Source organism: Myxocyprinus asiaticus, chromosome 13 (assembly GCF_019703515.2).
Source record: "Myxocyprinus asiaticus isolate MX2 ecotype Aquarium Trade chromosome 13, UBuf_Myxa_2, whole genome shotgun sequence".
NCBI lineage: Eukaryota > Metazoa > Chordata > Actinopteri > Cypriniformes > Catostomidae > Myxocyprinus > Myxocyprinus asiaticus.
In genome coordinates this window covers 28,974,418-28,985,344 of record NC_059356.1, presented here as the reverse complement: position 1 = coordinate 28,985,344, position 10,927 = coordinate 28,974,418, and the positions used below count along the sequence as shown (strand labels likewise).

Sequence of the window (10,927 nt, the reverse complement as noted above, 5' to 3'; positions counted from 1 at the left end):
GGCTTTGCTATGAGTACAGACTTTTGTTTTTCTTTACATAGTGTTTAGGATACATAACTTCAAGAAAACAGTGTTCAAAGGATTGTTATGGACATCAATCCAAAAAAACTAATTGTGTGTTTGGCTTTATTTCAGTTTTGGCTCTCACAGTTGTGCAGTCAAAAATTACTGTCATCTGTGATAGCCTCCAGCAGTGTGTAGCTTTTAATGCGTCAGTATTGAGTTAATGCAACATGTGATCCAATACTGATTTATCTGTCTCCCGTTTTCCTATTTCTCCTCTTTCTTTCTTTTTCTCTTGTCCTCCTTACAGTGCTGAGCTTCTGAACTGCCTCTTTTTTTGCTAAAGAACATGGTCTGTCCAGAGGCAAACCCCAGGGTCACCACAGGACTAGAGATGGCTCAGAGGAAGTGAAAGAGAGAAAACGAGAGATGAACGGAGCGCTGCGTGAAACCCACTTGAAGAAAACATGCTATCACTCTTCTCTCCATTACTAATTCTGCTATTTCAACCTAACATTGGTGCAATAAACTGATGAAGATTCCACGTCCTGGGATTATGTGGAACTCTACTAATTCTTCCAACAGGGCCGGGTTACAAACTGTAGTATGTCCTTGCACGACCCTTCAAAAACTTTTTTTAGACTATCTGACGAGCATTGTGGAAAATACACCTGCAATCCTGCAAAACAAGTGGAAAGCCCCTCAGATCCTAATCAGTTTGAATCCAGTCTTAGAAACAAGTAATGTGTGGAAAAATGCCCATTATGCACTTCAACGCTATGCAATTCATCCACACATTCGAGTTCATCAAATGCTTAAATCGAAAGATTGTTCTCAGCCAAACCTTTTTCACTCCTTAACATTTTTGGAGTTCTTGCACGTGCTTTAAATAAAAATAGACAACAGCGTCATCGTTCCTACATTGTACAGACGGTTCCCCATCTATTTAATTGGAAATCTTGTTTTGAGTGTCCTTCTCAGGGCTCGAAGAAACGTGACTTTGTCTACTATCAAGAAACGAAAGTCAGCCTCTCTCTTTTCTCTCTCTCTCTTAGTTCAGCTCTCTGCATTTCATCATTTCTGTTCCACTGTAGATGAACTGCATGGCATGAATGAAATGAAAAAACAAACAAAAAAACAACAACATTGAGGAGGATGGTAGAGATCAAATAGAGAAGAACAAGAGACTTAAAGAGCAAATCATAATCAGGACTGGTCTGTTTGCACAGTAAAATGGCAATATGGGGTTAATCAAACACGGTGACTCTGGATCAGTTGAATGAGGGATTGGGTCATGGATTAAAAAAATGCATGTCTTTCACCTTCATGCGGAGAACAGAAAATACAGCATAAGTGCATGAAATCTGTTGAAGGACAGAGGGGTTTTTAAGTGGACTGAGTGAACTTTGAACAAAAATCCAAAAAAGAAAGAAAGAGAAAATAAAAAATGCATTTTTCTCACTTTTTACCAGCATGACTAAACTGCATGACTTCTGCAAGCCCTGAACCCCAAATTAGAGGGCTTGGAATCACTAAACAACAAAATCAAATGGAAACAATAAAAATTTATGCTAAATGTTACTAAATTCAGAAAAAAATATTCTATTTAAAAAAGAGAGGCTCTATATTTTGTTTTTGAATAAAAAAAAGAATAATGTAAAAATACATGTGATTGCAAGGTTTACACAGTTTTGTTGGATAAAAGTTAACAAACTCCACCACGTCTGAATGATGAGATGAACTCATACAACCACTACTGCTCCTCCCATGGCTTCAAGTTTTACCCTTTACTTGAACTCTCCTGGCTCTCTGCTCTGCCCGTCACAGACTGTGCTGTGCATTGCATATCCTCTCTTTACATGGCAGCCTCCAGCAGTGGCACAACAGCTCCTCTGGAGACCTCCGACACCTACAGGGCTCTTTTCTTTGAATGCTTGTGGGTCTGAAGTGCAAGGTGACTGCTTCGCCGAAGGGGATTTTTAGGCTGTGGGTGTGGGTGAATTTTTATTTTTATTTTTTGTATCATTTTCATGTGTTGATTTGTTTTCTTTATTTCATCCCACATCTGTTCTGTGGGTAAATCAAAGCTTTATCCATCAAAGTGAGTTGTGAGACCACCAAATATTAATCTAATTAATATTAGCTTTGTGTGAACAGAAAATGTGATCGGAAATGCCATTTCAGCATTAAGACTCTGAGCACTTATATTGCAAAGCACTATTGTCCAATCAGGAAGCCATAATATAATAGCAGCACCACCATTTGCGTTCAGAGGTGCTCATGAGAACATGCTGGTACATTTAAAACCTGAAGATGGTTTTGTAATTCTTACGTCATTCTGTTTGGTTTAGGATGTTGTCATAAGCCTTTATTTGACAATGTTTTTTTTGTTTGTTTTTTTCACTGAATTGTTTGGGTGGTGCAGAATGTGCCTCAGTGCTTGTTTGAGAAGATTTTGACAAGATATTTTATTTTCTGGAAAATTTTACTGGATTTTGTTACAAAAGTGTGCCATTCCATATATCAAAATGGTCTTCCTGGTTAACTCGGCAACAGGTTTCTGATGAGCATAATTCAGTGTGGGAAGACGGCTTGATTCCATCATTACCACCTTTATGTCTTCGATTACTCGTGTGATCAAAACTCTTGACTATTTGTTTATTTGTTTTACCAGCAAGAGAAGAACCGCTGATTGATTCTCTCAAGTTGGAATTCATGTTTATGTTAAATGAGTCTATTTGGGGGTTTCATTATCTTTACATTGATTTATGTCCCTTGCCTTGTAAATTTTTTTAAACTATGTTCTGTTAACCATCTTAATATTTATTTATTTTCATAATTATGCTATCAGAATATAATGTAAGCTTAGTTTAGTAACTACCTATGCAACACCTAAACAAGACTTTAGCAGCTCACACACACACACACACACACACACACATGCTTTGTCTTCAGGCCAGCTGGCTTGTGTCTGTTGTGTCCAGGGAGAATAAATAACGACACAAATGTAGCTCTATCACAGTTAGGTCCAGAGCCAGCATTATCTGGTGACTGTGCAGTGTAGAGAAGCTGTTACTTCAACCACTTCAAATGTTAGCAGCTGGTCCACGTAGCTTGAAGGTGCAACAGATGTGTGCAGCTGTAGTAGCCATGTTATTGTTTTTTTTTTAGCGGTGCACTGAATTCACTCTCCTATAGATACTTTCTCACTTACTTAAAGTGTCAGGCCTGTTTTATGTCTCTTTCGGCAATGTCTCTCCTGTTTGTTTCAGGGTGGAAGAAATACGCAATGCAGGAAGATGCTCATGCACTTTTCAAGTTAAAAATGACCATCTATATGTGTGAATATATTAATCTCAGAGCATATTTGTAGGATATACTGTATTTGTTACCAAAACTTTCATCTTACATCCTTATTTAATGTGTGGTACTCAGTTAGGAAACGTTTATTTGCATCTTACAAGCGTTTTCTGACTAGTTATGACAACGTGTATCACTCTAGTCATTTATAAAGTGCTACGGATGCAGATATTACTGAGCAGTATGGAGCAATAATGATGGAACACCACCTTTTTCTCATTGTTGAGTGTTGTTGTCATTAGGAATTAGGGGGCATGTTCATCTCATCCCTAATAATAAATCCAGTGTGCCTGAAACTGTTACCTGAATGTTTCTGTATGTAAATCGGCCACATCAGTTGAAGACAGCTCTGTCTGTGAATGGTTCTTGTGTGTAATGAGATTTTGTGTGTTTCAAATGTGAACTTGCTGAGTGAGACCACATCCCCTTGAGATGACTAACGGCTCAACACTTGCATACATTTACTTGAAACTCTAATACGAAACATATCAGAGAGGAGCAGAACATAGCCAGAATCAGTCTTCACTCTCTCTATTTCCTGTCTGCATCCCCCTCTCATCCCTGTTCCCTCTCCTTCTCTATTTTTGAGAAAGAAGCTTTTTTGCATCCCTTGTTCTTGTGTTGAATTATAATGCATGCATGGAATAAAATGAGGACATAACTTGTGAATAATTTGTGAATGGCCAGAATGAAGTAACCATCTCTTTCACCTGGACTCTCTGCTCTGCTGCTCCTCTCTCTGAGACAGAAAAGGACTAGAAAGAAAGAATATATCTAGCTGGACAACTGTTAAAGGATTCATTTGTCTATTTTTCTTAAAAATGTAGCCATACAAAAAAAAAAAAAAAAAAAAAAAAAAGGTATGGCTATATACTAGCCAATCCAAAACAGTCTTTAAAGTTTAATTTACTTGTTTATAATTTTTTTTTTTTTTAAATATACACGTTATTTGTGAGTTTGGTGTCTGATATATCCATAGAAAATATCTGGAAGCCTCCACTGTATCTAATGCTATTCAGCACTTCCTCAGACTCGGAGCTGAAAGAACATAGATGCAGCAGTTGTGATGGAACACATTTAATGTAAATGTCAACATTTGGAATTCATTTCATTTAGAATGTGTCTGGACACTAGTTATTATTATAGTATATGTATGTATATATATATATATATATATACAGTGGTGTGAAAAAGTGTTTGCCCCCTTCCTGATTTCTTATTTTTTTACATGTTTGTCACACTTAAATGTTTCAGATCATCAAACAAGTTTAAATATTAGTCAAAGATAACACAAGTAAACACAAAATGCAGTTTTTAAATGAAGGTTGTTATTATTAAGGGAAAACAAAATCCAAACCTACATGGCCCTGTGTGAAAAAGTGATTGCCCCCTAAACCTAATAACTGGTTGGGCCACCCTTAGCAGCAACAACTGCAATCAAGCATTTGTGATAACTTGCAATGAGTCTTTTACAGCACTGTGGAGGAATTTTGGCCCACTCATCTTTGCAGAATTGTTGTAATTCAGCCACATTGGAGGGTTTTCGAGTATGAACTGCCTTTTTAAGGTCATGCCACAGCATCTCAATAGGATTCAGGTCAGGACTTTGACTAGGCCACTCCAAAGTCTTCATTTTGTTTTTCTTCAGCCATTCAGAGGTGGACTTGCTGATGTGTTTTGGATCATTGTCCTGCTGCAGAACCCAAGTTTGCTTCAGCTTGAGGTCACGAACAGATGGCCGGACATTCTCCTTCAGGATTTTTTGGTAGACAGCAGAATTCATGGTTCCATTTATCACAGCAAGTCTTCCAGGTCCTGAAGCAGCAAAACAGCCCCAGACCATCACACTACCACCACCATATTTTACTGTTGGTATGATGTTCTTTTTCTGAAATGCGGTGTTACTTTTACGCCAGATGTAATGGGACACACACCTTCCAAAAAGTTCAACTTTTGTCTCGTCAGTCCACAGAGTATTTTCCCAAAAGTCTTGGGGATCATCAAGATGTTTTCTGGCAAAAATGAGACGAGCCTTAATGTTCTCTTTGCTCAGCAGTGGTTTTCATCTTGGAACTCTGCCATGCAGGCCATTTTTGCCCAGTCTCTTTCTTATGGTGGAGTCATGAACACTGACCTTAACTGAGGCAAGTGAGGCCTGCAGTTCTTTGGATGTTGTTGTGGGGTCTTTTGTGACCTCTTGGATGAGTCGTCACTGCGCTCTTGGGGTAATTTTGGTCGGCCGGCCACTCCTGGGAAGGTTCACCACTGTTCCATGTTTTCGTCATTTGTGGATAATGGCTCTCACTGTGGTTCTCTGGAGTCCCAAAGCTTTAGAAATGGCTTTATAACCTTTTCCAGACTGATAGATTCTCAATTACTTTCTTTCTCATTTGTTCCTGAATTTCTTTGGATCTCGGCATGATGTCTAGCTTTTGAAGATCTTTTGGTCTACTTCAAACCTGACTTTGTCAGGCAGGTCCTATTTAAGTGATTTCTTGATTGAGAACAGGTGTGGCGGTAATCAGGCCTGGGTGTGGCTAGAGAAATTGAACTCAGGAGTGATAAACCACAGTTAAGTTATGTTTTAACAGGTGGGGCAAACACTTTTTCACACGGGGCCATGTAGGTTTGGATTTTGTTTTCCCTTAATAATAACAACCTTCATTTAAAAACTGCATTTTGTGTTTACTTGTGCTATCTTTGACTAATATTTAAACTTGTTTGATGATCTGAAACATTTAAGTGTGACAAACATGCAAAAAAATAAGAAATCAGGAAGGGGGCAAACACTTTTTCACACCACTGTATATATATATATATATATACATACATACTATATATATATATATATATATATATATATATATATATATATATATATATATATATTGTCTTTATGTTTAGCTTGTTTAAATGGGGGAATTCATTGCACTATCACAGATAATGGAGCTGCTGTGTCTACTGCTAAGCGCAATCCTAACCATAAATCCCCCCTAAAACAGAGAGAAAGACTGAGAAAGAGAGGCCAGTGGGAAAGAGAAGGTTTCTAAAACAATGGATGAGTTCTATGCTAGATTGATGCTGGATACAATTTTGTTGTCATAACATGAAGAAAGGGAAAAATATCAAGAAATGTATAAAATATATTTCAATGGAATGTTTATTATTTACCTTTTATATTTTTTAAATGTATAAAGAAAAAAATTAATAAACTGTCAAATTTAACAGAGATTGTGAAAACTGAGACTTAAAAAAATCGTTATATTACTAAAAGTATGAAAGTTTGAACGTGAATGCTAACCTAAATGATCAAATCTTCATTACAGATAGGAAAAAAAATGAAAACTATTAGAAAAATTAAATCCAATTTAAAAAGAAAAGGTTATTAAAAAGTCAATAAAAATGTTAAAAGCTCATGCCAAAATTTTCAGCATGTGTCCTGTGTGATTCTTCTCATGTTTATTGTTTTTAGTTTCCACCAGGTTATGTCATGGATACCCTTTAGTAAGAGTCCTAACAAGGCTTTTATTGTTTATTAATGTGTTAATAGTGTTTTTACAAGACATTTTTATTTTTTGCTTGTTTGATAATGTATTTTTCAATGTTTCCTTCACATGCAACTTGAGAAATGTCTAAAGATTTTCTGTACAGCTTTAAAATAGTGTTTCATTTGTTTAGGGGAGAAAGATTACATTTTAAATGCAAGCATTTGGCATTTTTTGCTTAAAACACTGAGGAACGTATTATTGATTCAATTAAATTTCAAACCTGAAGTCCTCTAACAAAATTTACTTAATCACAGCTCACTGATGTGTAGTTAAGTTACAGTGCCATTTTTTATGCATATTCTTTACACACTAATCAAATCAGGTTTGGTATTGCCTCATATCACTAATTAAAATTGAATCACAACCAATCTACTTTAAATTTACTTTAGGCTCATATGATACTGTGTCTCCCATATTTGTTTTTCACTTCACTTAATACTGTGAAAGTGCAGAGAGAAAAATTACAATCAGGCTTTGATTTCTAGCTATTTCATGCAAAGTACAACACTGCAATTACTGTATGTGCCACTTTCAATTATACTGCTGCAGTTGGATGGTTATAAATAAAAGCAGCACATTATGTGCTTCTTTGTGCATTCAAAATGTTTAGTAGATTTGGCCAAGATGAAGCCGTTACCATCCATCTCTCTATGGAAATTAATTTGTTTGCTCTTACTACATTATAAATGGACATCCATGCAAACACAGGCTAAACGGAAGTGTTCATTTATATGTAATGTATGTATTTGATGTTCAGTATGTAGTATTTGTTAGAGGATTCTGTATCCTCTAAACAACTCTTTTTAACCTGTTTGTCAATGTCCATATATAATGCAGAGCAAAAAGCAAACATATTTAATATATACAGGCTGAATGCAAGATAATTTTTTTTTCTGCTATATGTTCTATATTTGTGTGCTTTCCTAAGAAAAAAGTTAAAGTTAGCAATTGTTCCTGTAAATAAAATGAACAGTGATGGCACTTAAAACTATTTATTATTATTATAATAATTGCAGGGATGAAACAGTTTCAAGAAAATTCATGAATTTAAAATAATGGCACTAGTGAACACACAAGTGAAAATGAGGTAGAGGTTTACAGCTGCCACCACAAAATACAGTATTCTTGGTATTGCACTCTTCAAGTCATGCTGGTTATCATGATACTTCCCCTTTTGGATATGCTTTTGTTTGAAAATGTGAGAAAAGTTCCTTATGCCTAATCATTCTTTTATCTCTCTCACGAGGACTGATGCAAACAATAAATTTCAGTTGTCTGATCAAAGTTTTCCTTGAGCAATAATAATAATAATAATAATAATAATAATAAATATCTAAATCAATATATTACTTGGATTTGTTTTTGCCTTGTTTCACATTATTATTATTATTTTATTTATTTTTGCAAATATCGCAGATCACATGTAATTATTTGCTCTTCCATTAATATAAAGGTACATATTACACTTTCTTACTGTGCATGCCATTTCCAAACAGCCTTCTCTTCTCCTATCTTTCTTTTTGGTCACCAAACCATTTTTGCTTTGTTTTGGTCCATTACATCTGTAAATCCCTGCATCCATCCTTTTGCTTTCCTTTTCACATTTCAAACACACCTCCCTTGACCCCACTCAGGCACATCGGTTTAGTCTCCAGACAATGAAGCCACCAAGCAGTAGTCCACTGATGAAGATGACTCCAGAGGAAGGTGAGATCAGGCTGGTTGAGGAACCAGAATCTTGCTCAAAGGAGTAATGAGCCAAGCAAGAGATACTATTTATCTGCAGTTAAAATAAAAAATAAATAAATAAATAATAATAATAATAATAATTCAGTGAAGTGCTAAAATGTCTCAGCCATACAGTTAAAGCCAGCAATTGTGAATATTAAATCTTACCAATCCTACCATATTGCAGATCCAGTTCAATAACTTATCCCTAAAGTAATCCAGTGTCCAAGACACAATTACACAAGACTCCTAACTCAGCAACCATCTATCAATGACAAAAAAATTACTAATAGATCTTTATTACATAAAAATGTAAACATGGAAGCATACATTAAGTGACATCTCACTACAACTGGTCATAGTATAAACAAGGTTGGGGAATTGAAACCAACAAATATACAAAGTGTGGAAATATAAATACATACCTCAGCAAGTAATTTTCCAACAACACAGATCAGTGTAACAATTTTGCCCAAGGAGATGTCATCAACAAAAACTTTTTCTACAAGCCTCTGAAAAGTCTGTCTGTCCACCACACCTGAAAACTTATTGACCATGCTGAAATGAAACAATTTATGAATGATAAAAGCAGTCCTTTCATTTTTGCATAACATACTCAAATTTGGTGAATGGATTACTAAAAAGACCCATCGACACTAACTCTAAATTTTGGGTCCAGATCAAGACCGTCCACAATGAATCTGATGATTTCGGCCATCTGCCCCTGTAACTTCTGCTCATCATTCATTGGCTACAGTTCTGGAAGCAAGTGTGCATTGAACGCATCCTCTGTACGTGATCCTGCAGTACTCTAGAAAATGCAAACAAATAAGGCCATGCTTACGAAAGCATCATACTTCATTTGAAAATAATGGTGAGCCAAGCCACTGAATACGAAAGAGGATCCAAAATGCCACAAATGACTATTAAATGTGATGACATCAAAACCTGTTTTTTCTTTAGCCTATGTATTAAATAGTACTTAGAAACATACAAAGTTCTCACAGACACTTAATGTGAGACATGAAGAAGACATCAAATAGAAAAGGGAAACTTACCTAAGTACAAGATTCTGTGAAAATTGGTCATCTATAAGATATATAAGAAAGTAAATGTCACTCTACTAAATTTCATGATTGCTCATGTAAAGAAAAATCTAAAGAAAGTTTTGTAAAGTCTTAATAGCCTACCTGATGCCATGATCACTCTAAATTGTGAGGAAGCTGCACAAACTAGAGTGATAACACTATGTAACACAATTTTTATTCCTGGGTAGAAAGTGTTATTTCTTAATTGCTATATGCCTCAAAAGTATAGAAAATGGCTATTATTCCCCACAAACTTTGCTTTTGTGACCAGGACAGTGATATTTTGAAATTTACCTATTTCCAATGAGAAATTTGTGTCTTTTTGTTCACATAAAGTCTAAAAAACAACAACATATCAATCCAAATTAACATGTATTTATACTAAAGTAATACAAAAATGACTACAAAAGATTTAGAAGTGAGTAGTTTTTTGAGATTTACGATTATACTGTGAATCACTTTCACGAATTAGCCCCCAAATGTACTCATCATACTTCAAGGCATCCAGCAAGGTCTTGATGCTGTTGTAATCCTCTTTTGAGGTGCACCGAGTGAGCCAGGGGAAGAGACGTGTACTTGTTACCATTATGTAGCAGCACGGCTTTGAGGCTCCTGGATGAGCTGTCAATTAAGAGGTGCCACTCATTCTGGTTACAGGCGATTCCGATTGCCTCGAATAGACTGGTCACATTGTGGCAGAAGCAGAGCCCATCTTGACGCGTGAAGAAGCTGGAAAAAGGTTGGTGACGCTTCCTCTGATCTGCGACTTGCACACTTTCATCCAACAAGTTCCACTGCTTGAGCCTAGACGTCAAAAGCACGGCACTGGACTTGGTGAGACCAAGATCTCTAATCAAGTCGTTGAGGTCTTTTTGGTTGGGGTAGTATGGGTTTCTCTCCTCAGCTCCACCTCTGAAATTGTCATCTGGATCTACAACGTCTTCCTCGCTCTCTGACTTGCTGCTCTCTTCTAAAGATGGCTGCTCTCTCTCCGGAGGAGTGGGTACGGGGAGCTCATGGCAGTGTGGCACTGGGCCGATGGATGAAGGAAAGGTCTGGATATGTGATAGCTGGTGCATTCTTGCCAGTCCAACATTTGGAAGGGTCCACCATGCAGAAGTAGCAGTTGCTTGAGTGGTCAGTGGGTTCCCGCAAAATTCTTGGGATAGCAAACTTCATGGCTCTCTTTTCCCCTCTATA

The 10,927-nt window shown here is 36.5% G+C and overlaps 1 protein-coding gene and 1 long non-coding RNA gene across 6 annotated transcripts in view; one reads left to right on the top strand and one right to left on the bottom strand.

Moving 5' to 3' along the window:
* LOC127449939 (potassium voltage-gated channel subfamily C member 1-like) overlaps nucleotides 1-4,562 on the top strand; it is a 99,939-nt gene extending 95,377 nt beyond the window's left edge. For all 5 annotated transcript variants that reach the window (XM_051713577.1, XM_051713580.1, XM_051713578.1 and 2 more), the window contains one exon: nucleotides 314-4,562. Coding sequence is in view for 1 of the 5 variants with exons in the window: in XM_051713580.1 (XP_051569540.1) it covers nucleotides 314-327 (14 nt within the window). In the remaining 4 variants the exon portion in view is untranslated. The remainder of the gene's footprint in view (nucleotides 1-313) is intronic.
* Nucleotides 4,563-6,134: 1,572 nt separating this feature from the next.
* On the bottom strand, nucleotides 6,135-9,836 carry LOC127449943 (uncharacterized). Its single transcript, XR_007898885.1, has 5 exons — nucleotides 9,698-9,836; nucleotides 9,301-9,450; nucleotides 9,065-9,197; nucleotides 8,808-8,904; nucleotides 6,135-8,691 (listed from the first exon to the last, which is right to left on the bottom strand). It is a non-coding gene; the product is annotated as an uncharacterized LOC127449943 (long non-coding RNA).
* Nucleotides 9,837-10,927: the final 1,091 nt, after the last annotated feature.